This window comes from Nipponia nippon, unplaced genomic scaffold, assembly GCF_047370975.1.
Source record: "Nipponia nippon isolate SJK-2023a ecotype South Korea unplaced genomic scaffold, ASM4737097v1 scaffold_3, whole genome shotgun sequence".
NCBI classification, from domain to species: domain Eukaryota; kingdom Metazoa; phylum Chordata; class Aves; order Pelecaniformes; family Threskiornithidae; genus Nipponia; species Nipponia nippon.
The window spans coordinates 22,853,278-22,879,759 of NW_028262347.1; the positions used below are offsets into that span (position 1 = coordinate 22,853,278).

General features: G+C 45.8%; 2 protein-coding genes across 2 annotated transcripts; one reads left to right on the plus strand and one right to left on the minus strand.

Annotated features, from left to right (window-relative positions):
• Positions 1–6,891: 6,891 nt before the first annotated feature.
• On the minus strand, positions 6,892–8,624 carry LOC148054523 (uncharacterized). The gene has a single exon (XM_087768015.1). The coding sequence runs from the start codon at positions 8,400–8,402 to the stop codon at positions 6,936–6,938; it is 1,467 nt and encodes a 488-aa protein (XP_087624141.1). The 5' UTR covers positions 8,403–8,624; the 3' UTR covers positions 6,892–6,935.
• Positions 8,625–8,778: 154 nt separating this feature from the next.
• On the plus strand, positions 8,779–24,931 carry SELENOO (selenoprotein O). The gene is made up of 9 exons (XM_087768014.1): positions 8,779–9,387; positions 10,878–11,081; positions 12,027–12,207; positions 15,651–15,781; positions 16,187–16,467; positions 16,817–16,967; positions 19,149–19,334; positions 20,420–20,576; positions 21,260–24,931. Exons 1-9 carry the CDS (start codon positions 8,798–8,800, stop codon positions 21,452–21,454), a joined length of 2,076 nt encoding a protein of 691 aa, XP_087624140.1. The 5' UTR covers positions 8,779–8,797; the 3' UTR covers positions 21,455–24,931.
• The last annotated feature ends 1,551 nt before the right edge of the window (positions 24,932–26,482 follow it).

Sequence of the window (26,482 nt, forward strand, 5' to 3'; positions counted from 1 at the left end):
ATACCAGAATTAGGTATATATGATAATCTGTATTCCATACAGATTATTCAGCTGGTACATTATCTGCTGATAGTACACTTTGTCAATCAGTGGTCCGTACTTTTTGATTGTACGTGTGCGAAGCAAAGCGCAGTCCTGTTTTCCTTGGTCAGGCCAAGTTCCCTTCGGTCGCACTGAGAGCTGCATCTGCAAAGAAATGCTGGGTAAGCCACTTAGGGGGAAGAAAAAAAATTTTAAATACCGTTGTCAAATACTGCCCATGGGACTGGCAGATGACACGCTGCACAGCAGGTGAGCTATCGAGCGCTGCTCGGTCAGGCAGCCCCAGTTCGCACACCCGCAGGCGGGGAAGGCAGCTGCCTGCTCTCCAAGGGTGGTGGTCACCAGCGGTACCTGCGTGCTGCTGGCCTAGGTCATGTTTAGGATGCGTCTTTTCTGTACCAAATACTGAACCAAGTTGAAAATTTGATTTTTGAGGTGGATTAGTATTTCCCAGATTTCCACTGGAAGCTGTTTTTCTGTGTGTGTGTTGTAAAACATCTAAAAGGCACTGAGAAATACATCGAGTTGTCTCAAAGTGCCAGGCAGTAGTGGGAACTACACGTGGAAAAGAAACAACGCGCTGTCACTTGTGTAACTCTAAGATATTCATGTACGTATTTTCCTGTTTCTTTCTAAAACTGAAATAAACTTTAATTTTAGACTTGAGTGTTTTGAGACTGATTTTATTGCAAGATTTGGGTTTTTTTAAGTATTTGCAGGAGAAGGGTCACTTTTCTGGCCCTGCCTGATGGACGGACCTCAGTGTGGTGCTGAGCCCTTCCCGCTGCCTGTGGAAACGTGCGTGGAAGACAGCAACCACAGGACACAGGTAGCTCCAAGGATACAAACCTGAAATCTCTCTACTGACCGTTCAGGTGAAAAATGACAACTGCTGTGCATATCCACGTGGCAGGGGGTCTTCTGTGTCCGTTTGTACGTGCAGGGGGACGGGGGACAGCTGAAGCAGCTGTCCTGTTCAGCAGGTCCTAGCTGAGGAGGCTGGTGGGGGGGGGGGTGTCTAATTATCCCCTCCCTTGTCGCTTGCCCACCTGCTGCAGTCTTACCACTGGGAACAAATCACGCTTTCTGCGCTCTGGGGAGGCGACAGCAGCAAAGATGGGGCTGGCCTTATCCTTGCTCCCGGTCGGGAGAAGGGTGGCAGCTGGGGGCAGGCGTGCTCTTTTCTGCTGCAGGACCCTTGGGCCCTGCCGCCCGGCCCTGGCTCCCCGGGGAGCTCCGTGCTGGGGGCGGCTGTGGGGCAACGTGAGGAAACGCTCACTTCTGCTTGTTCGGTGTTTTGTCTGTTGCTTCATTTAGTGCTGTATGGGGAAGCTCCAGTGGTGGTTGAGCAGGGAAAGAGATGCAGGCTACCACTTTCACACTTGCCTCATCCAAGATACTTGGTGCCGATGCATCAAGACTGACGCGTGAGGGAAAGTGGAAAGAATCAGACTTAAAAAAAAAAAAAAAAAAAAAAAAAGCTGTGTTACACATTTCTTTCAGTTTCAGTAGGTTGTGTCTCCTCCCAGCTAAGTGGCATTCTTTCAGTGGCAAAATGTCCCTGCTGTTGGCTACAGAGATGATTCACAAACGGCAGTGTAATCGAGAGTGGCGTTTTGATCAGAGCGCGGTGGTTATGAAGGCACCGTGCCTGCAGCGGCTGAGCTGCACGCCGGCCGTTGTACGGCCCCGCAGCGGCGTGCGGCCGGCAGGACGGCTGGGCGCTCCACCTTGGCGCGAGCGCGGCAGGCTTCCAGCGGTGCCCGCCGGCCGGCCGGCCAGCACCTTCGCTCCGCCGCCCTGCTTCCATCCCCGCCTTGCCTCTCGTCTGACGATTACAGCCCGAGCAATTCGGGGCGGAGGCCCAGGGTTGCGGGTTTATTTTTCCTACTGGTTTAGCTGGAAAATATGAGCAATAGTAATAATTTAGTGCCATCTACCGCCTGCAGATGGCTTACTGGGTATGTCTGGTTTCAAGTGGAGGTGTCTAGCGGCCCCTGAGGCTATTCTTCAGAGCAGCAGGTAAGTGTGCATACCGTGGAGAGGCTCCGGTTTGACTGACGGCAGTGGGACCTGGGATTAACTGAAACGACACAAAACAGGAGCGTCCTAAATGATTACTGACTTGTAGTATATGCCCATTTCTCTTTCTTGGGATTGTATTGATGCTTGAGCGGCAGATTCTTGATGAATTGGCAATAACATATTAACCTTCACTTTAAAAAAAATTACTATCTGCCAGAAAACATGATTATGTTGCTTTTTAGGGTACTTTATGGAAAATACAGAATTACATTGCTAGAGAAGACCATCCTTATTGCACCTTAATTTTACTCTCTTGTAAGAATCACGGTTTTAAACCAATTGAAATTAGCGTGGATGGCTTCATTCGTAACATTTCAAAGACAGACTTAATTTGCCCATCATGTAAGACCCAACCTCAGCAGACCTTTACCCTCATTCTAAAAGTTTAACATATTTTTGTTTGTGGCATGGAGGGACAGCTACGCTTCTAAGGCAGCTGGAGACTCTCTGGGCTTCTCACCCAAAACCACGTCTACCGTGACCGCCCCGGCAGGCTCTTGGTGCCGCTCTTTCACGTGGGGCAGAGCGGGAGGACTCGGGGGACCCGCAGCAGCCTCGATGGTCCATCGCAGTTATCAGCAACTTCTGCCTGGCCACTACGCACATGGATTTCTGCCTCTCTGACTGCGCACAGGCAGGCCCATAATGGCGTTCCTGGGCATCTGGCGGCCAGACCTCATCCTACGCCTGCTCCCTGGGCTGCCCAGGCCCGTCAGAGGAAGGCTCGTGGCCCGCAGCACTCCTACAGCGTGGGCTGCAGCCCTGTGACTGTGCTGAGGGGTGGCTCCCCTCTTCAGACCAGTTACCCAAGACATAACTGAGACACACAGTTTATTGACTGGCAAACACACCATAAGGAAACTAGCAAAACAGAAAAATAATCAATAACCTAAGTACTGTACCACTGATCAAAGTTATGTATTTATGCAAACCGTAAGGCACAGCTATGAAGTTACGGGCTCTCGATCTCAGATCTACCGAGTCCCACGCATGGCCAACCCTCAGTGACAGTTTCTTAAGTCCCAAGGTGCAGGTTCGTCCCCCCACGCCACGACATACGGCCAGAGACCTGACGGAGTGAGTCCAGCTGGTTATTCCAGGTGATGCCTTCCAGCTTCCCAGGGCTTGAGTCTGCAGGTCAGTGTTGCTACCAGCCATAGGTGTCCACACTCCTACCGTCAGCAAGAGCCCTCTGGTCTTCTTCAGTGGCCTCCATACCTCACCCTTCATTCTTCAGCATCAGGGCCCACCTTTTCGCCACCGCCTCTCCTCCACCCAAATCCCTCCCAAATAAACCTGCCCCTGATTACCTCCTCCCCATTGGTCCTGGTTTTGCTACAACCATACCTAACTGTGGTACTTCTGAGGCCACTACCCAGGCAGTCGCAGCCTTAGGGGGTATCACCGGCAGGGATACGCGCTGCGGGCAGCCTGGCTGCCCACGACTCCCCCATGGTTGTACCGTTGGGTTTAATTTACCTCCTGCGATTACTAGACACAACTATTCCACGTTAGCCTTGATCCCCATGCAAGCTGACCAAGTGCTAGCAGGACCCTATCTGGCAGTTTACATACCGGAGAGCAGCAGCAGAGGCACTTGTTTGTGACCCTTCTGCCAGCGCTGCTGGGGCCTCAGCTCTGTGAGGCTGCGTGCTCCAGCGGGACCTCTTGCTCACAAGCCACCCCCTGGTCAGCCTGACCTCCTCCGAGGACATTCAGACCACTCTGGGTGCTCGTAAGCTCAATCCCTTCTGGCTGGAAGCCACCACAACTGTTAGGCTAGCAATGCACAGAAGATGTTCAACTGGGCACACTTTCCTTTTGAAACAAGCAAAGCATATATAGAGGGGTAAAGAACAACACGACTTCTAGCATAACTAATAACAAGTAAAGGATTAAGTGCTGCATAGCAGTAGCTTTTGGAAACCAACCCATGGATATGTCATACCAATGATGTACAGTTCATAACTTCAGTCTCCAGTTCTGACAGTTCTTTACTTGCCAAGGAGGTCCTCAGGCTTGCAACTTGTCTGCTCTCTGGTTTCTCAGCTCCCTTCTGTATGTTGTCATGTTGTCTGAACACTTCACCCCAGCAAGGCCTCTCAGCTCCCAGATAGACATCATTAGTCTCTCGGTCTGGAACAAAACCCTGCTTTTAAGAACAGGCAAATGAACGTACACCACCAACGGATGCAACGCCACATCTTTGGTCTTCTCCTGGAGCCACAGAGGTCATGTTATCCTCCCACTTTCCCATTACAGGTGAGGCGACGCATACACAGCCTGCACTGTTACCGAACACCACCAGCGTTCCCACGCCGATTTGCTCTGCTGACGTGTGACAATAGCCTCCCGTGGTCCACAACGGACTGTACAGAACTAGTATGGACTCACAGAATGAATCGCAGAACGGTTGAGGTTGGAAGGGACCTCCTGAGATCATCTGGTCCAACCCCCTGCTCAAGCAGGGTCACCTAGAGCTGGTTGCCCAGGACTGTCCCCAGACAGCTTTTGAGTATCTCCAAGGATGGAGACTTTGCAATCGTAAGAGGCACAACCCATGTACATACGGGTCACACTCTGCGTGTATTCTAGAATAGTTCATGCCTCATGTATCAATTCCCCACCTCTTTCCCCATCTGCCAGGATTAATATGGATACTGTCCTACAGGGTTTGTGGATAGTGCGATTTTAGTTTTGGATATGCTTAGTGGCCAAAACTAAATCTGCACCATCTGAACAATTAAGAGCACATCAGGTGATATAACTGCATTCCCCTATTATTACACTGGTTGCAAAGGTACCATTCATATCCTGTGCAACTTCTGCTGCTGTCCCATACTGGGATCCAAGCTGAATATCTATTTTATTAGTTCCATCTTTTTGTCCAGTCCATGCTCTCTTGCAGGTTAAGTCAGTTAATTCTGGAAGGACTACTAACAAATACTTATTACTGGGAAACCAAACATCTGAGGTCATCCCCCATCGTCTCCAGGTCTCGTATTAAAATTCCTTTGACATCTTTCCTGAAGGAAATAAAATTATTAACAGCAGTGATGTTCCACATCCAAACCATCGCTGTTACACCTCGAAGCCAGCAGAACACACTGAACAGGGCCCGCAACGCTTATACATAGGAACAATATTCCTGACGCTGTCTTAACACAATGATGAGCACCTCGAAGAAGATGGTTGTCAGTGAGGCTCTCTGTGGTCCACACCTGTGATCGACCCCACAGCCACATTTGATCCTGAAAACCAATCTTACTTACACGTTAGTTAGAAACAGTCTCTTTGATTTGCCAGCAGTGGGCCCCATCTACCCATGAACCCCCCTTCTTTGTTTCCAATTAGTTCTGTGTTTCCCAACCCACAAGCCACAGTCACCCCTAAATTTTCTCTGGGCCTTCCCCTTCGTACCTGGGGTGTGGATGGGCCCACATTTCCCAGTGGGGGTTATTTTCATGTTGCTTTATACTGGCATGCTGCTCCTGAGCTGTGCGGCTCCAGAGAGCAGCATGGGCCCGTGCTCTCTGCTGACTGAACCCTGCTCCAGGGTCGAATCAGTATCGGAGGTGCATGGCTGTGTACTGGCATCGCCCCAGAGGATGTCCGGCTGTGGGGCAGGGCCACAGACCAGCTCGTAAGGGCTGCAGCGGTACCTGGTGAGCTCTTTGTTCCCATGGCCCAGCACACAAACAGAAGTGCTTCGTCCCAGCTCAGTCCTCTTTCTTCAGCAATTAACTTCTGTCTCACCTTGATGGACCTGTGAGCTTTCTCCACTACCCTGGAGGACGGTGGATGGTAGGAAATGTGAGTTAACTGATGCACCCCTACCCCTCCCAGGAACTTCTGGACTGGTGCATCTGCCAAGTGGTTTCCTTTATCTGAATCAGTTAAGACTGGAGGACCACGTCCATTCAATACTTCATGGAGACACCAAACCATGGCATTAGCAGTAGCCTCACATGCTGCCATTGCCTCTGTCCATCTTGCTGTTCTGTCAATGGCAACAAATAGAAACCGATACCAACCCTCCTTCAACCTCTTGAAGGGGTCCACGTAATCAATTTGCCACTGTTCAAGTGGTGCCCACTGCCAGGGGTCAAAGGCATAACTCAACGCAGATTTACAGTTCATTGCAAGGGGTTTCCACCATCCACATACTCCACACCCCTGGATTTCCACAGAGATTGTGGAAATAGCAATTTTAAATCCCAGTCTTTTCAGCCTTCGCTGCACACCCTGAGCCTCCTCGTGACCCTTCTGTGCTTTGGTACCATATGGGTACTGGGACGGCAAGAGGGGGTCTCCGTCAGGAACCACCTCATACTCTTCATTTACTACCCCTGTTTCTATTTTACTTTTAGACCAGCACTTCACTGACTTGGGGACTCCTGCAATCGCTTCACTTTCTGAGGCAGCGGCACAATACAGTTTTCCCTTGGACAGATCTACCTTGAACTGAGACAGGAAATTAATTCTTAAAAAGTTTGCCCTCCCCCCGCCCCCCCCCCCAAGAATTATCCACCCATCCAGTTTATCTTCCCCTACCCACAACTGGGCTTCTACCTCTTTTCCCCTCCTTTCCTCCTTTTTCCCCTTCCCACTCCCAGTACCTGGACGGATTTAGCCAGGAATGGAGGACCCTGATAATCTAATAATGTTGTCTCTGATCCCATAGCAATTAAAAAGTAACTTCCCCCCCCCCCCCCCAACAGACATCGTACCTCCATGCAGCCCCCTCCCCCTGCACACCAGGTCAGTGTGGTGGAGGTTAATCCCACTGACACCAGGGGTTGGGACTCCTAATCTTTAAGGTCCCCTAAGGGTGGGTATAGCTTTCTCTTTGGGATAGGGGGAGGAGCTGAAGGATTCATCTGCTTCAGTTTTTCCCAGATCTCCTCTTGCTTCATCCCCTTTTCCTGAAGGATTTTCTTCATTTTGGCAAGTAAAACTCCTGTGGGCTGACTATCTAGCTCTCCTTCATTCACCCCCTGGTTTATTAAATATCTCCAAATTGTCCCTCTAGGAATGTATTTCCTCCCCTTTGCCCCCGTCCTGTCCTTCTTTGCCATCCCTTTCCCCTCGGCTCCCATCAGAGTCCCCATGTTCTCCAAGGTGGCCATGCATTCACCGAGGGGGCGGCCGATCAAAGTAGACCCCAGGCTGATGAAAAACCCCTTGTGCAGCTCGGGAGCACGGCAGGCCAGCACCCCCACATCCCCCTGCTCCACGGTCACCCCAAAGATGTCAAAGTCAGGGGTCACCGGTTTCTCCCTTTGCTTTAACGCCCGGAGTAAGACATTCCCACACATGTAGGCTGACGCCTCCTGGACATCTCTCCAAGGCGACCCCTCCATGTTATCTTTGAGAGGCTCGTACTCTCCCAAGTTTCTGATCACCAGCCTTAAGATCTCCCCCCCCAACACCTCATCGGCAGGCAGGGCTCTGATAATTGCCCCTACCTTGGGCCACGGCAGCCCGATGGCGGTCACCACCCGCTTCGCCGCCTCGTGCGTGAAGGCAGCACACTGCTCCAAGGTCCAAATTCGGTTTACCCACATGGGCCATCCCTCCTTCTGTTTCCTCCAAACCTTCTCTTTCCTGGACGTATCCCCTGCTCCCTGGCTTCTCTCTCCCTCCATCGGCTTTACTTTCCTGGCACCCGCGGCACCCACCCCTGGCACCGACGGCTCTTCCTGCGCCTCCAAGCTCCAGCCGTGCCCGTCCCACACCGCCGGGTCCCAGTCTGCCTTGCTGAGAGCCGCCACCTTCCTCCGATCCAAACCCTTCCCCAGCGACAGCAGGGTGCCCAAGCACTGCACTTTCCTTCTCAGCCGGGCGTTCTCGGCCGCCTCAGCCCTCAGCTCGTCCCTCAGCTTGCGCAGCTGCTCGGCCTGCTCGCTCAGCAGCGAGCTGTCGCATCGCAGCGCCAGGATTTCATTGCGGGCCACCTGCAGATTGTTTTGCAGGTTCTGGATACACTGCTCCTTCTCCTCCACCGCCGCCTGCAAGACCCGGGCCAGGTCGAACAACAGCCACTGCAGAGCCGAGCACTTCTTCTCCCCCTTGGGATGGTAGACGGACACGTAGTTCAGCCAGAGCCTCTCCGCAGCTTTCAGAGTGGGGTCCTGCCCGACGACCTTGCAGTCCCAGGGGTCTCCCCCGTGCTCCAGCATGGCCTGTACCAGCAGACCCCTCTCCTCCTGGCCCAGGGAGCTGTCCGGCTCCTCCTTCTCCTTCGATTTCCCTCCCCTCGTCAGCCAGGACATCTTAACGCCGGCCAGCCCAGGCGGGCGCTGAGCCGGGACAGCCGCGGGCAAGCCCACGCCTGCCGCCCCCCGGGGCTCTCCCTCTTCAGACCCGGCGCCCGAGGCGCAGCTGAGGCAAACGGACCTCCCACTGACTGCGGACGGACGCGGCACCGGGGCACCGGCAGAGCGGCCCCCACGCCCCCCCCTTCCCCGCGACCTGGTGGCGGCTCCAGCCGGCTGCCCCTCACGACGCCTCCGGCCTCCGGACGGGCTGAGGCGGCCGCGCCGCGGGACCAGCGTTTATACCGCCCCCCCCCCCGCTCCCGGGGCCCGCTCCGCTCCCTCCCGGCCCCCGCCGGCTGTGGGCGGGGCTCCCCGGCGCCGTTGCCCCGCCCCGCCCCGCCGGCAGGCGGATGGCCGCCGCGCTGCGCAGCGGTCGCCGCTTGCCGTTGCTGCTGCTGCTGCCGGCGGCGGCGGGCCCGGGCTGCCCGGGCCGGCGCGGCTCCCTGGGTGCCGCCATGCAGCAGCCCGCCGCTCTCCCGGCGCGGCCGGGCGGCCCCGAGGGCGGCGCGCAGGCGGGCGGCGGGGGCTGGCTGGGCGCGCTGCGCTTCGACAACCTGGCGCTGCGCTCGCTGCCGGTGGACGCCTCGGAGGACGGCGGGCCGCGGGCCGTGCCCGGCGCCTGCTTCTGCCGGGTGCGGCCCAGCCCGCTGCAGAACCCGCGGCTGGTGGCCATGTCGCTGCCGGCGCTGGCGCTGCTGGGGCTGGAGGCGCCCGCGGCCGACCGGGAGGCGGCGGAGGCCGAGGCGGCGCAGTACTTCAGCGGCAACCGGCTGCTGGCGGGCTCGGAGCCGGCGGCGCACTGCTACTGCGGCCACCAGTTCGGCAGCTTCGCCGGGCAGCTGGGCGACGGCGCCGCCATGTACCTGGGCGAGGTGCTGGGCCGGCGGGGCGAGCGCTGGGAGATCCAGCTGAAGGGCGCCGGCCTCACCCCCTTCTCCCGGTAAGGCCCCGCGGGGCGGCCCGGCCCGGCCAGGCCCGGCCCGGGGGGGAGGTGGGGGGGGACGGTGGCGGAATGGCCCGGTGGAGCTCGGTTTTGGAGGAGCGGCAGCCCGGTGTCCCCCCGCCTGGCGAGCTCGCTCTGCGGGGGAGACCGGGTACGGGGACCGGCTCCCCCGCCTGCTGGTTGCAGTAGCCAGGCGCTTTCCCGGCCGGATTTGTGCTGAGGATCATTCCCCGAAGCAAAGGTCGCATCTTAAGCCCTCGTGTTTTGTTTTGGTTTGCTTTGGTTTTTTTTTATCTTCGCTGCAGCAAGTGTAATGCTTAAATGCCAAAGCAGAAAGGGGCAAAATTTTCCGCTGGAAAACAAGGCTGTAATTGCATCTCCTTCAGGTGGTGCGTTGCTTCTGTCCCTGGTTATCCTCTTCTGAGGTTTTTCCCCCTTTAGGAGGACGCAGACCACGATGAAAGTGGGGACAGCAGTGTGGAATAGCCACCTGACTGCTTGCTGCCATGTTGTCCTATGGCCCACACAAATGGTATTGAAAATGCGGGTGTTTGGTTGGCTTGTGCTGCCGGTCCTCCCGCCGCTGCCGGCAGTGCCTTTCCTCCAGTCCTTCCTGGCTGTGGGAAGGAATGGTGGAAAAGCCCCAAAAGCGGCATACTGACCGATATCCTCATTAGTCAGTTTAGCCTGCACGGCTTTAAATCTTTCAGGTCATTTTTCCCACTTGCATTTCCAGTATTTTCTGTTCCAGCTGTGCACAGGCTCAGTCACAGCTCAGTTTCACGCACGTGGTGCTCTGAAGGCCTTCTTCAGGTCTGTGAAGGTTAAGGAAATCACAGTGAAGATCCCAGATACGCTGGTAGTGTTGTTGGTCTGCCCTGGGCAGCTCTCCTGCTGGCCTGTGGCTTCTGAAGCGCTGGGAGCGTGGGCTGAGAACCACCTGCACCTGTGCCGTTTACTTGATTTCTATTAAATAAGCTAGTTCACTCTTTGCTGTCTCTTCAGGTTTTTTTTTTTTTTAATGCAACTGCCACGTGTGCTCGTATTTAACGCCCCATTTCTAGATTACTTACTCGGAAGGATCCAAAATAATACTGGTTTTCAGGAGACATAACAGTAGCCATTTTATTAAGAGCAAATCAGTGACTTTTATATAATAAAATAGCTATATGCGTCCAAAATTTTTTAATTTTTTGCAAGACTGTTACGTCAATAAAAACAACAGAGTTTAATGATTAGAATGGCTATGTGTAACTGGAAGGTTTATTCTGTTATGTGTGGTCTTCATTGCAAGCGTGTTGTGTCCATCTAATTAAGTTTTAACAGAAGTTTGAAGATCCAGCTTTTGTTCTCAGATCTGCCACTACTTTGTTGTGTGCCCGTAGACAGAGCATGTCACTTCTAGGCTTTTGTTTCTCCACTGTGAAGGGGGAGACAGGAGTTCCTGCCTTTATAGCCTGAAAACTGTCCGTGTTTTCTTGTTGCAGACAAGCTGATGGTCGGAAAGTCCTGCGGTCGAGCATACGGGAGTTCCTGTGCAGCGAGGCTATGTTTCACCTAGGAATACCAACAACGAGGGCTGGAACGTGTGTGACATCTGACTCGAAAGTCGTCCGTGACATATTTTATGATGGGAATCCAAAAAGTGAAAGGTGTACCGTTGTTCTGAGAATAGCTTCTACATTTATAAGGTAGGAGCCTATTTTGTTGGGGTTTTTTATTCTTTTAAAACCAAGCACAGCAGTCTTTTAAAATACCACTTTACGTGTATTTCCGTAAGAGCACCGTTTGCGTGTTTCTTGTTCTGGAGGCTTGGAACTCTTTTGCTGGGCTGTAGGAAGCTGCTCTTCTTGTCCAGCGGATGGGATGAGCTGGTGTCTTTGCACACAGGCAGATAAACGCTAAGGATGCTAGCCTGGTAGAAAGAAGAACTAAGTTCTGCAGAACTCAGAAGAGATTTCTCATGTTTATGCCTGCACAGAATACATGCTTTTTTTGATGTTGGTAGTAGTGGTGGATTATAGCTCTACCCTTAATTCCAAAGCTGTTCTAATGTAGTACTGTCAAAGTTTGGGTGTACTTTCCCTGCCTGAGAAGTGTACGAGGTTCCTGCTCCAACACAAAACATGAGGAGTTTCAGGAAGTTGTATTGCTTCTTGTAAGGCAGCAGAATATTAGAGGAAGGTGACGCATAAGGAATATGTGCATGTGTAGATATGTGTGCGTGTACACATATATATATGCGGAAAAATCTAGCTTATATGCTTAATGTACTTTTAAATACTGTATTTTAAATAAGCCCTATTCCTGTATATTTAGGCAGGATAAGAATTTTTCTGTAGAAGTGGTCGTAAGAAACTTTAACGAGCTGGTCTTCAGTACTGGCCAAGGTCTTGATTTGTCAATTTAGTTACATGTGGACGTATGCACTTCCTTGCGTTGAGTCACTGAGCCTCACTAGGTTCAGCGTAGGAATCTCGCGGGTCTTTTCTCTCAGTCAGTTGAAGGATTGGTGTTAAACTCAAGAGATGATGTGGTGTTATTGCAACAACAGTAAATGTTTTTACTACGTGTAATATCAAATGAAGTTAATAGTATCAGATGATACTAAACCATGGTTTATTATTTTAAAACAGATTTGGTTCTTTCGAAATTTTTAAACCTACTGATGAATACACAGGACGCAAGGGTCCCAGTGTTAACCGAAACGATATTCGAATACAGATGCTTGATTATGTGATCGGCACTTTCTACCCAGAAATCCAGGAGGCTTATTCAGACAACAGTATTCAGAGGAATGCTGCTTTCTTCAAAGAGGTAAGAAAGATCAGATTCTCTTTATAAATCCATAGCAGTCACCTTTAGAAACTTCATCTGCAAGCACAGATGACTGGAGTCAGTTAAGACCTTGTATCATCTGATTGCCTGAATTATTCTTTTCTTTGAAGAAAAGACTCTTAATAGAACTGCTTATCGATGAAAGCAATGTTGATATTGATCAAACCAATGAAAGCGGTTTAACCTTTTTAACAGTAAATCATGATTGCTCTGCTCTGGGAGAGCTTCCCAAGACTTGTCTCCATTTGCTGAGAGTGTCTTAGACTGCGAGGGGGAGTTCTGGCCCTGACTGTCAGATGATGAGTTGACGGTACCGAGACATCACTTGCAAGGCATCGTCTTGTAAAATACTGAGAATGTTGAGTCACTTCCTGTCTCTCATTTTCCAAACTACAAGCAGGAATGTTGGCTGCAAATCACTTCAACTTCAGCCATTAGAATTGAAATGTTTAAAGGCAGTCAGGCCCTGCGAGGGCTTGCCTGAGGAAGTTGCAAAACCTCCAACTTTGGGAATGTGAGATCAGGTGAGATAAATATGTCTTAGCTGTGGTGTAGTATCAGGTCATTCTGCAGTGGGCAGAGCAGAGGCTGGGTGATTCCTCAGAGACCCATTTTGAACCCGTTTTCAATTATTGTATAAATTTAGACATTAACAATTACTAGAGAGCCAAAATTAAAATCGGAACTATAACATTAATAAATGTAGAATTGCTGTATTTCTCTTTGAAGTAAAACATAGCTAAATTAATTGGTATCAACACTTTATCTCCTGAATATACCTTTTGCCTCACTGTTGATACTGTATTGCTATTCTTGACAGTGAATTTCTATTGCTATATTCCTTTGTCTCAGTGAGCAAAGAAAGAATTTGGGGTAAGGGAATTTGTGTTTTAGTGATTAGTATGTAGTAATGCTACCCTTGCAGGAGGGATCTGGTTTGACATTACTGTAGAACTATAATAAAGGCTCCAATTTGGATCACCTGAAGTTCAAATAACTTTGGGGTGCCGAAGAGTTTAACTTCACAGGACAGGCCTTTTCCATTTGAATGACTGGAGTTGAGGAGGAGACCTGTGGCTTGTCACCCACTACATGCATGTCCAGCTCTGTAGTTGATGGCACGTTTACCTTCTGATGGCAGAAAAGCCATGGGACTTGGGGATCTTTGTGGACGTGTATGTGTGCCCAGTCGGGCCTCTTTTTGCTTTTGGCTGCTTTTCCTGGCCCAGTTGCTACTGGTTTCCTCCCCCCATCCTGGCATCCTTTCCTTAGTGCCCCTGTCTCCATTTTTTTGTTTGTTTGCTGTGCTCCTCCAGCCTCTGTCTGTCCACGCTTACGTGCCTGTGCTAGCATTACCTCTTCGTGTTTTCTCTCCTCCTTAGTGGAGACTTGCCATACCTTTCTCCACCTGAAAAGCACCCCAGTCCCTTACCTAATTTGCCAAACACGTCCATCTTTTTTAATAGTGGGGGAAGTGCTGTCAGCTCAACTGTAGCGTGTTTTATCTAATGGAGGAAAAAAGTACAAGCGATTGCATTGGACAGCACTGTCTAGAAAGCAAACACCATTATCTGTACTTCTCAAATAATTTGTAGGTGTTGTTTAAATTTAAATGAGCATGTCCTTGAGATAGTGCTCTTATTTATATAAATGCCTTGCTTGTTTTCTAGTATGACTAGCAGTAGAAAAATGTGATCAAAAAGAATAAAGGTCAAAGTGAGTGCAAAGCTGTCTCTTTTGAATCAATATACCCATCTTTGAGTGGTGCCCAAGCTTTAATTGCTTTCAGGTGTTCTCATTAGCAGGATTTCTTTTTGACCAGAACACTGCCAGTGTGTGATGCATTCATACAAAGACATACAAAGCGGTCACGAATTGCCTTACCGCTGCTGTGCTTTCATCCCAACCCTGGTGGCCAGGATTTTTTTAATTGTATTTTATTATATTTTATATTTATATTTTTTTATTATATAAGTTTTACCCTCTTCCTGGCACAGAGCCATCCTACAGAGTGTGTCTCCCTTGCTGGTTTATAGCATGCCAGTAATCAGTTTTGGACACATGTAGCTGGTTGCTGACTGCCTGCTAAAGCAGCATTCAGGAAAAATGGGTAAAGTACCTAACATGAGAATATTGTAAAGAGTAGAAGCATGGGATTTCAAGGTGAACCAAAAGCTTCTGTTCCAAGCATCATTCGTGGTTTTTACTACCTGTCAGATTATCCCAGGGCAAGGTTTTTCTCATTTTTCTTCCTTACCTGACTGCACGTGTTTAGAAGAAGGAAAATGGAAAAACTTGGGGTTTGAAGACAGAGGCATAAAACTATTTCCTCTGTTAACTAGTTCATTTTTTAAACCTTAATAAAATACACTTACACTGCAGCCTGGGGAGAATAGTTGCTTTAATTTTCTGTACACTGATAGCTATTTGGGAAGATGAGTGATTTTTAGCTATGGAAATAGTTTGATTTAAAAGTTTTAGCTAATGGCTACATATTTTTTTTTAATTTACAGCACTTCAGTAAAGTATTTAGAAATACCTAGGTTTATTTAAAAGCCAGGTTAGCTTCCTGAATTTTCGATTTTATAGGGCATATCTAGTTCTAGCTGACAGGTGCGCTAATTTGATTAAATAACTAGAACTATTTTAAAATATTACACTATTTATTTAAAGAATGGGGCACATGCAGTGATTGCAGTCAAGGATTCCACAGCAATAACTCTCTGTTAAGCAGCAGAAAAACTCTGGTTGAAGCATGCATTCAGTGAAGAATTGCATTTAAATAAAATTGTCATTCTTGGAATATTTTTACTTAACCTTGTGGTTTTTTTTCCACTCTCAGCAAATTGAGGGAAGTGCTTATCAGTGCTAAAACTTCTTAGCAGGGAATAATTTTTTTTGCGTACGCCACTTACCTTCCTGTAAATCATTCCTACATACCAAGTAAACCAAAAGACTAACTTTACATTGGGCTTTGTTGCATACAGTTAATGTTATTTCTTAGACTTTGCTTATGTTTTCTCCTGTCTGTAGTTAAAGGGTCTTTAAAATTAGCAGTAAGCAAAATAATATATTTGTATAATGACTAGAATAGTACACAAGTCTGGTGTCGAACAGTTTACCTTATTTCAGCATTCTGTCTCCAGTACATTTTAAAGCTATCCAGTCAACCTGCAAGTCAAGCATGGAAGGAAAGAAGAGGAGGCAAACAGAAATGAGAGACTGAGAAACAGGGCAGTTACTAACAGGAGGAGAGAGGCAAGCTGTCCTTAAGATATTTGTGTGAATGGCATACTGCCAGAATCTGCTTCCATCAGAGCTGTAGAAACATCAGTTCAGACTAGGAAATGCTTGGAAATACATGAATGTATTGGAAATACGTTGTGTTGAGAAATGAAGAAAAAAAAAAAATTCTCTTTTAGATAACAAAACGGACCGCGAGATTGGTTGCTGAATGGCAATGCGTTGGGTTTTGCCATGGTGTGCTGAATACAGATAATATGAGCATAGTTGGACTAACCATTGACTACGGCCCTTTTGGATTTATGGACAGGTCAGTGTGGCATAATTATTTGAAACGTGTGTATGTATTTGCCATGTAGAATGATCCTGATGTTCACGATTGCTTTAATATTTTAACTCTAAAGTAGATTTATGAACCCTCTTTCTGGCAAAGTAGATTAAGTTAGTTCTAGTTGTCCTGTAATTCTTCGTATCAACTTCTTAACTGTATTCACAACATCTCTGACTGTTAGACTGTTCTTGTAGCCTGTGGTGTTTCTCAGTGTTTTAGAGGGCAGGAAAATATCTAATGAGGTAACTTTGGGAAAAGAATTTAGGAGTGTTCCCTTTCAAATTTGTTAGTTTCCTAGAGGAGACTAAAATGATAAAAATAACACTTCTCGTGGTATTGGTGTCCAGATAACTAGAAGAATGCTAACTATTTCTTCGTTTGTAGATATGACCCTGAGCACATTTGCAATGGTTCTGATAATACAGGGCGCTATGCTTACAACAAGCAGCCAGAGATTTGCAAGTGGAACCTGGGGAAGCTTGCTGAAGCTCTTGTTCCAGAGCTGCCCTTGGAAATAAGCGAACTCATCCTGGAAGAGGAATATGATGCAGAATTTGAGAAACATTATTTACAGAAGATGAGGAAGAAATTAGGCCTAATCCAGCTGGAATTAGAAGAAGATAGTAAGCTGGTGTCTGAACTCCTTGAAACCATGCATCTCACAGGTTGGTGAGGAACATGGCGTGTTATTATTTAATAGCCCATCAGTATCTCACAGTTAAACCAAAATGTAGCTTTTTGTCTCATCCTTGCAAGAAAGCAGCCTTGCACAAGTACGTTGTCATCTGAGAGAAGAGAGGGCTGAAAAATAATTACCTTCTTGTGAACTGGGGGGCAGTTGTTGCCTTATACAAGGCTCTCTTGTCTCACATTTGTACCCTTCCTGAGGGAGCAGTTTATTTGCCTCTTCACAGTGGTGACCCGTGCTGCTGCAGGTGGTGTTAGGAAGAAAGTATGGGACTTGTTTTCCTGCTGATTTATTAGTTGCATTACTCATAGAATTCACTTTTTCAGGTGGAGACTTCACAAATATCTTCTACTTGCTGAGTTCATTCTCAGTAGACTCTGATCCTTCAAAACTGGAAAATTTCTTAGAAAAGCTTACAAGTCAGTGTGCTTCTGTGGAAGAACTGAAAGTTGCTTTCAAACCGCAGATGGATCCAAGGTAATACTCTTCTTTACTTAAATGCTTTGGCCTGTGCTTTTATTTTCATCATAACCATAATGAACTCGGCATGCTGTGTAATATTTGACTAAATTTGGAAATTTCACAGTGAAGTAGGCACATCATGATCTACAGCAGTGCAAATTCTTGTGTATTTTGTGACTGGTGAATGCTTAGCAGTGACTTGCAGCAGTTGGCTCTTGGACTGAAGTTGTCTGAGCTTTTGTTTGGTACTTTTTTTTTTTTCTCCCCTCCACTGTCTCTGCTGACTAAGGCAATGAGAGTGCCAGATAGTGAAGTGATACAGAAATATTTTATAGAAGAAATGGATTTACTGTGTTCTGCCAATGTACTGTCAGCAAATAATCACCATGTTCTCGGCTAAGTATAACCTAAGTGCACACTTTAGGCTCTGAAAACTGTGTGGTGCTGCCCATGTCCCATTTGATGGGTTATGTTCTGCAGCCCAGCTGCTCTGAGCATGGAAAAAATAGTAAGTTTTGTTCAACTGCTGCTTATAACAGTGATAGCAGCAGCTTTTAACTTTTTGGAGCAGTGGAAAACAGGGAATGAGTGTGACCCCTGAATTTGTGATTTTTTTTTTCTAGCACCTTCCAAGATGGGGGAGAAAAATTAAAGTGGGGATATTTTGGATAGGGTTGTGTTCCTCCCCACCCTGCATTTAATAAGCATTCCATGAAGGTAATGAACGTACAAAATTCTTCAGCTTTTTCTATGTGTTGATATCACAATTAACTTGCGGAAAGCAGGGAGTTGACAAAATGGGCTGGTGTGGAACTTGTATGAACAAGTTTGGTGTTATGCCAAGGTGGTTGGCTGTAGTCATTTATCATTTTGGAGATATTACTGATTATTTAAGTTCTAGTTATGATACACTAAAATGAAAGGGAACTACATTAAGGTGGTGGATACTGCTTATTTAATTAAGTTCCAGGTTTCAGCTACTTTGAAATTGGAAACCGATATCATGCAATATGAAGATAGCTCAAGTGACAGATGAGACAGTATTTTTTTTAAACATTACATTCAGGCTTAGAGGAATGTGAAGAGTAGCTATAAATCATCATTATATGGATGTAAAGCTTTGGAGGGGCATAGTACTGTGTTAAAGTACTTAACTGATTTTTATCACACCGTTTGGATATCGTAGAGCTAGGCATGTCAGATGTGTAAATCAGATTTGGCTAGTACTTTATATAAACTCAAAAATCAAAGCACCTAACTTATCTCTGCTTATTAGAAGTAGGAAAATACAATCTGATATAATGAGTTGTGTGTTTTGAGGCTAGGGAATAATGTTTCTTCTCTGCTTTGTTTAGAAATGCATTCATGGAAGGAAATAAAAAATAGTTTGTTTTGATATGCTGGAACTTATTCTTTGGGTTTCTTATTTTATGTTTTGCTGTAGTGCAGTTTATTAATACAGGAGAAACAAAAGTTAGCTAGCATGGTATCGAAAATAACATAGAACTATTGTACAGTATAAAGATACAGTCCTAGTCAAACTTGCAGCAAAATAGCCTGGATGCTGTTAGGAATTTATTACCACAAAGCAGTTCTCTATCTGTGAATTAGACTGACTAGCTAAAAAATAAATGGACACAAACTGTTGTTTCGTATGACTTAAATGAGGTATCTTTCCCCATATGATTTGGGTTTTTCTTAGTACTGGTAAGATTAGTACGTGTTAGATCCTTATTCTGCATGCTGTTGCAGTATTAATGTTAGGAAAAGAAATTAAAAACAAAAAAACAAACAAACAAAAAAAACCCCAGCAAAACCCCCACAAACAAACTGTATGGATTCTGTATTATCTTGATACCTAAGTAAGATCAAATTCCTTCTTCCAAATTCCTTTCAAAGTTCCAAGAGTGTTTTGATGAGAATTGTGCATCTAAACCCAGTTGGTAATTCTGACAATCTACTGTCTGCGCTTTATGTACCACAGAAATGTGAATTAAACACACTGAAGAAGGGGGAAGGAACAGTAAACTTAGCATAATTTATTATAAATTTGTTCTGTTAATTATAAAGTACTGTTATTTAACCTCTCGAGTGAAATCATAGGTTATTGTGAATGTTTTCATATCTACTTTAACATGGTTCTTGACAGGCAGCTGAACTTTAATATCTAATGGGTTTGTTCTTCTTTGTTCCCAGACAACTGTCAATGATGCTAATGTTGGCTCAATCTAATCCTCAGCTGTTTGCATTAATTGGAACAAAAGCTAATATAAATAAAGAATTAGAACGCATTGAGCAATTCTCCAAACTGCAGCAGTTAACAGCAGCTGATTTACTCAGCAGAAATAAAAGACACTGGAAGGAATGGCTGGAGAAATACAGGTAAGGTTTCTCAGTATTCAGAGCATTACATTTGTGCGGCATTTTATTTGAGAACAGTGTGCCTGTCTCACGAAAGACACCCTGTCTCAAAGTATATAGGTTGGGAGGGATGTGGGGGGTGTGCAACTCGGAATATTAACTACTCCAAGATCAGTATCTGTGTTGCTGTGCAAGTTCAAGGGCATCTATGTATTTTGTTTACTAGATTTTGGGGAGGGGTGGGGGTATAGAAATCGCCTCGCATCAAATCCTAGTATTAAAAGTGCTTCAAGAATGTTGGTGTTGATTCTAGCAGAGACTAATTTTATTTGTGAGCTATTAAGTTTTCCGTAACTACAGAACCGACTGTTCTCTACGCGTTTTGTCCTTTTACATTTTTTTTCCTGAAAGAAAAATCTATGTATTAATATAGAAAGCAAATGGAAGTGTTCTTAATCAGAGTAGCTATAAAAGAAGTATGGCCAGAAAAAAAATGTCCAGACTATTCTAACAGGCATAACTTAAAATCCTAAAAACTCAATGCTAGCAGGAGATTTTCTATAAAGAAAACCCCTTAGTAGAGCATTAGTTGTTTCTGCTGCGTGGATTAGGTCAGGACTCCTTTCCTCACCTGGCTGCCTGTGATCTTGTTCTCCAGTGGGGCTGAGAGTTTTAGCAAGTGTTCCTGCTAATGGGTAGATCAGACTGCCGCAGCTGTATTGTATCCCTTGACTTTCATCAGAACATCAAAAGATTTAACCAATAAACAAGCGTAGAATTTAAGCCAAGTCCTGAATGTGAAGGTTTTTGCAGAGCAACGCAGAACAGACCATGCACCAGTGTCACAGTCTGAGTTTTCAGAGAATATGCAAATTGTGCCACTTCCTCAAGCCTCGTCAGGACCTGCTGATGGTCTGTAATGCTGCTTTTAAATAAAGTGGTGTTTTGTAATCTGTTGTTGTGCTGGATTTTATAAACTGAGAGGATATAGGTGATGTAATATTTATCAAGAACTGCAAACTAAGGATCTCAAGGCAAGGAAACGGGTCAACTTTTTATATGTGATTCTTGAACCAAACCATTTGATTTCACTTGCTTAATTTCAGAGTCCGTTTGCAAAAAGAAATAGAAAGTGTTAGTGATGCTGATGCCTGGAATACTGATCGTGTGAAGGTCATGAATTCAAACAATCCAAAATACATCTTGAGAAATTATATTGCCCAGAATGCCATAGAAGCAGCTGAAAATGGGGATTTCTCAGAGGTATGCTGTTACTATTAATATCTCTCTAGGTTTGCGTGAATGTGTAGTGGTGCTGTTGATGACTGGCATTATGCTAGGCGAGATTCGTTCTGCCAGCTCAGGCAGTAAGGGGACTGGGAATTTACTGTTCAGAAGGTCTGTGTTATTTTTAAGGGAGCTGTGGTTTTAATGACGGCAGAACAAAGAAAGGAATTGAAAATCTGAATCTGAACTTCACCAGCTTCTGTAGGCTGATTGCAGGACAAGATGCTCACCCCTGCTTTTACAGTCTCTACAATGGTGTTCACCTTGGGAGGCAGTTGGGGATTAATTTATACTTCTTCCTTGCTATGCTAAGTGTTACCTTTTAAAACTTCTGACTTTCACCTGTGGAGTTGAGCATGTGGATTGTTACATGCAGAATATGGGAAAAACACTTTATTTTGAGAAATTACATAAGAAGTTGTACTTGAGACTTGCATTTCCAGTTGCTTGAGTTGTATACAGATACAAACTCAGCCAGTTATGATTTTAGTTTTCAGCTTATTTGATATGCATACTCTTCATCTATTTCATATTTGGCTTGTCTGGAGTTTGTGTATTAAATACAATATAATCGGTAATTATTTGGTGTGGGGTTCTCCTCTACATCATTTTGCTGTTACTTTCTAAATTCTCACACCCATGCTATGTTTTCTGTCTAGGTAAGAAATGTCCTGAAACTCTTGGAGAATCCATTCCAAGAGGCAGAAGGCTTCAGGGAGGTAAAGGAAGATGAAGAAGAGGAGGGGGCAACTGCTACAGCAGCTGCTTGTGCTCAAGAGACTAGAAGCAGACTACCATATTGCAGTAAGCCTCCGCTGTGGGCTTCAGAGCTCTGTGTTACATGATCTTCATAACTGCCTTGTTTTATTTTTTGCTGTGAACTGAAGAGACTGATCCTCCTTCAGCAGTGAAGAATTCAGCAAGGCAAACATCAAAGTGCTATTAAGTTATTGAAACAACCCTACATTTGGATACATCTGCAACAGTCTTCAGCTGTGCTTAATTTGAAGCAATCATGGATCATTGGAACAAACCAGTGACAATCAACAGTCCATACACATCAGTAATTTAAATGTTTTGAGACTGAAAGTCTTTCCTTTATTCATATGGCATTGTAAGTAGAAAGCAATATCTTATGTTGAGGCAGGCTGAATTTCAAATATCCAAATGGAGTTGTTGTTGTGTGAAGACAAAAATAGCAAGTCAGGAATCTGATATGTTTTTGTCTGATGTCTTAACTAATAGTACTTCTAACATTTATTTACTGCTTTCTCTATGCAGGGACTTCTGGTCCTCTTTAATGGAGGAATAGATTCATTGTTGCTTGTTTTAAGCTATGTTTCGTTTAATTAAGTAGTTCATTTCTTGTGAACCTTCAGATTGATATTTATCTGTTTTTAGAGAATTTGTGCAGGCTAGGGTTTTGGGGGAACAACTGAATGTGGTGTTGGTTTTGTTTGGGTTTTTTTGGTGGTTTTTTTTAATACAATAAGAGCAGAATTAAGGGAGACTATATATATTTGCACTTGAAAATCACCATGGTAAAGTTTCTTCAGGTTCAGTATGTTTGCATACAACACATGTAAATATTTACTAAAATCATGGGTGCAGTTTGTAAGCCAGTTGACTCGGGCAAGGTCAGTTAACCAAATGAGCGTGAACCCTGAGCTACCCCAGTACTCAAATCCAGGTTCACTCTCTATTTGTTCCTGTGCTTTTAATGGAGTCTCCTTGTACGAGAAGCGTGCGGTGGGGTTCCTGTTCGCTCACACTGGTCACTGGGAGTCTTCCCTTCCCACTCTGGTCTTGTACTACTTAGTTTGCTTCCATGGTCTTTGAAAATCTTTACGCTGCAAGTTGCCATTCAGGAACTAGTTGAGCTTGTGTAAAAGATTATAGAGGATACGGGAGGAGGATGGTCGCTGCCTTGCTTCCAGGTTACTTATTGACAGTGTTTCAGTTGAGGTTTCAAGGGAAAGCTGGTTGCCATTATTGCCATGTCGGCAAAAAAAAGTTGTTCCTTAGCTAGTTACTACTTAGCTTTCTGAGTTTCTTTCTAAAGGACTCTGTTACTGGTTCAGATACTGGAAATCTTGGGAGAAGTTTGGTTTAATGCAAAGGTTTCTCTTCTCCAAAGAGACCACCGTCTTACACTGTGAGTTTAAGTGTATTCTAGTAAATTCTTCCTCCACCCCTGTGCAAGCTTGGTATTAGCTCAGGTTGAATTGTGCTCTTTTAAGTCTTCCTCAAAATACAAGCTATCAAAAACCAGGGAGAACAGTTGGGCTGCTGCTTATCCATCTGTACTAATAATCAATTTGTCCTCCTTGCTGCCATAGTAAATAGGTGATACTTTGAATGTAAACATCATTCTGTCTTGCCTTTGAACTGGAGAAACTGATGCCAAATAACGATTTGTGACAAGCTAGGATCTCTGACAAACGCGGCGCTTTCTGTGACGTTTTGGAGTCCTTACAGAAAAGGACAAACTTGAAGGTGTATTTACCTAGTCCATGGAAGAATGGTGTAGTCGAAAGAGGAAGCACCTTGAAGAAGTGGGCAACAAGTAATGCTAGCCGGTGCAGCTGGTTGGCTTCTAGAGAGAATCCATTGTTGCAGGAGTTCTGGGCTGTCACCGGGATTATCCTTCCTCTGAACTGAGGGGTACTGGAACCAAACCATTTAATGGAAACGTTAACAGAAAGTCAACGCTGGGTAAAAAGGACGGCACCGGGGGAGGGACGGGGAAGGGAAGTGTGCTGGCAATTTGAAAGACACTTCAAACATACCCCTGACAAATTCGCAGAACCAGTGGCCTCTTACGCTATGCCTGGTCCAGAAGGGAGTAATGGGGGAGAAGTTGCTCCAAGCCGATCCACATAACCCTGTGCTGATTTTGTTTCTCAGTTTATATCTTTCCTTTGGGGAGGTAGAGGGGAAACAGTGTTTTGGAGGAGCCCTGCCCAAGCTTTTGTCTTAACAGAATGGTCTAAAAAGTAATGATTTTACACCATATCTAAGGGATCAAGTCTTTTTAATGGCATTCTGATATTAATTTGGGGAGTTTGAGTAGATCTCTATTAATAATGGTATGGAGAAGGAGAATGATATTATAACCATGTGTTTGGACATAGGAGAACTCGAATTAACTACGAAATTATCTTGCGTTGAAGATACACATTATTTTGCACCTATATTGCCAAAATCATGGAGAGAGACAGATAATTGCTAGCAAATTATTTCCAAGTTTATCCTTAAAAAGGGAAATGGAATGTAATAGCGAGGAATGAAAATGTGGTGTCATTTCCTGCTAAATACATTCTTTGCTTACATACAGATCAAGTGCAAGAGGTCTAGAAAGCTTGAAATGATGAACGCAGACCCTTGGTGTGGCTGCTTTGGTGTGCCACTCAGTAAAGACATGTTTGGAATAGATACAGTATGTTCACCAACTGGTAGAAATACTAAGATATTGTGTGATTACTTATTCACACAGTCTAACTGCGCTGACGTTCAACTGCTTGGTTTCTCAGTGCATGCAATAGTATCGATGCTTTGTATTTGAAGAAGAGTGATGATCAGAAGCTAACTGGAATGCTTGTGCTCTTCTAGCACCCTCATTTCAAAAGGCGGATAGTGGTTTCAGCTCTGATAGTGAGTTTCTTCTGTTCTTGTTCATGGAGCAGTGTGGAAGCAGGAGGTTGTTCAGGACAATTAGACCAAATTTTGTCCAGGTAAGAACTTTATCTCTTAGCTCAGTTCTTCAGAGAGAAGGGAATACAGCTTATAACATTTGGGAGTCTAAATACTTTAATCATAAATTGCTTCTTGGTTTTTACAGCTTGTATTTGCAATAGGTAAACATGAAAATAGTATTTCTTATTGGTCAAATATTATGCTTGTATAAAAGCCATGGACTTGCGCTCAAAATGAATCAGTGACTCTTCACATCAACAGCTTTCTGTGGAAACACTTGATTAGACTTATTCTGTGGCTAAACAGCTTGAGCTACCCTTGCATAAAAACAAGTGGTACCCAGATTACAAAACTAAAATGAGAAGCTCTTGGAGACGGGTCTCTGGATAGTCTCACATGCTAGTGGGGCTCCTCTTGTGACTCTGAAGATTGCACCATAACTCTCCTTCACGAGCTTGTAAATCTACAATTGCCGAATGTTTTACTGTCAGCTCACACTTTGGAATGTTTTGTGGGGGTTTTGGGTTTTTTTTTTGCATTTTTTTGTTTGGTTGGTTGTTTTTTTTTTTTTTCCCAAACAAGTGCTATGGCTTTCTTTGATTCTTTTATTAAAAAAATAAAAAATGCAATTTTAATATTCTTGTTTATGCCTGTTTCCTGAAAGACTTCTGCTGTTAACCCTACCGTTCAGCAGGCTTCATTTCTTTTTCTCTGTGTTAACATCAGATTGCCAGGTCGTATCACAAGAATCCTCACTCAGTATTTTTGCAGTTACCTGAGGAGTGAATTATCGCAGGTATGGTCTCCTGCCTTGGCAGCGATTTTGGTAGTGTGCCTGGAGCAAGGTAAGGACCCTCACCTCTTTCAAAGAGAGACCTCCCTCTTAGTTACTTGGCCATAAGACCTATATGCTGACACCTCTTTAATTCCAGTGATGTAAGGAAGAATAAAACCCACCACCTGATGTCAACAGATAGAGGATGTGATTTTTAAACTCTGCTCACAGAAATAGGCCTTTGGGTAGAAAGTGAAGATGCATTTTGTTTATTTAAACTGGATTGAGTAGTTTATGCAGCTAATTTTTTTTTTTCCCCAAAGATCTCAGTGATATAGAGAATGGGGCTCCTCAGAGTCGAAAACATCTAGTATAGAGCACGTTGGATGAGATGGATGCCCTGGCACGTGGCCCCGCTGCACATGAGGAATAGTGCATCAGGACCTAGCAATCTGTAAATTGGCTCTGCAGCATTTAGGGCCGCCTCTTACTCCCGCAGTCCGAGTAGAGGGGACTTCCCTTCGAGCAGTGAGGGCCCAGAGGCACAGGAAGCAATTCACAGGTGAGGATCGCGCTCTGCTTGCTCCACAGCTGGTTACTGGCAGGGCCAAGGGTTTACATAGTCCCACGCTTGGCTTTACACCCAAACCAGTTCTTCATTAACATTACATCAGCTGTTGTAACAGATTAGTTGGTTGGTTGTGGCTTCCTTGAGCAAAGTTTATGCCTTTTCCTTGGTGGTGCTGATGGTGGGGGGTGGGGAGGAGGCAGAGAAAGGAGAAACATGGGTTTGAAGGGGAGAAATATTTGCACCAGCAGCCAGGTGAGCAGTGGTGTGTGCTTGTTCTGAGCCTTGGTGGTGGTGTAGCCAAAAACCAGTTTTGGGCAGAGTAGCACAGACCATGTGTGGTGTGCATAGGAGAGGCGGAGAGCATTGGGTTTCTTCAGCCGTAGGAGAAGGCTAAGGGGAAATGCCTTGCTGTCTACAGCAGCTGCTGTGAGAGTGCAGAGAAGGTAGAGGCAGACGCTTCTCAAGGGAGCACAGTAATAGGATGAGAAGCAATGAACAGAGTTGCAGCATGGGAAATTGAGTAGATACAAGGATAATTTTTTTTTTCCCCACCATAAGGGCAGCCAAACTTTGAAACAAGTTGCCCAGAGTTGGTAGCATCTCAATCCTTGGTGATCCTCAGAATGTCACTGGAGCAGGCTGCGCAGGGCCTTGTCCAGCGGGACCTGGGTTAAGCAGGGATTGGACTGGATGACTTCCAGAGATCCCGGCCAACCTGTATTATTCTGTGAATGTTCTGGGGCTGACTGGCTTAGTGCACTTCAGTGCAGGGGTTCTTACCTTTTGGAAGATCTCGCCTGGGACACTGGCAGCAGCTGATTGCCCTCTGAGGCCTTTAAA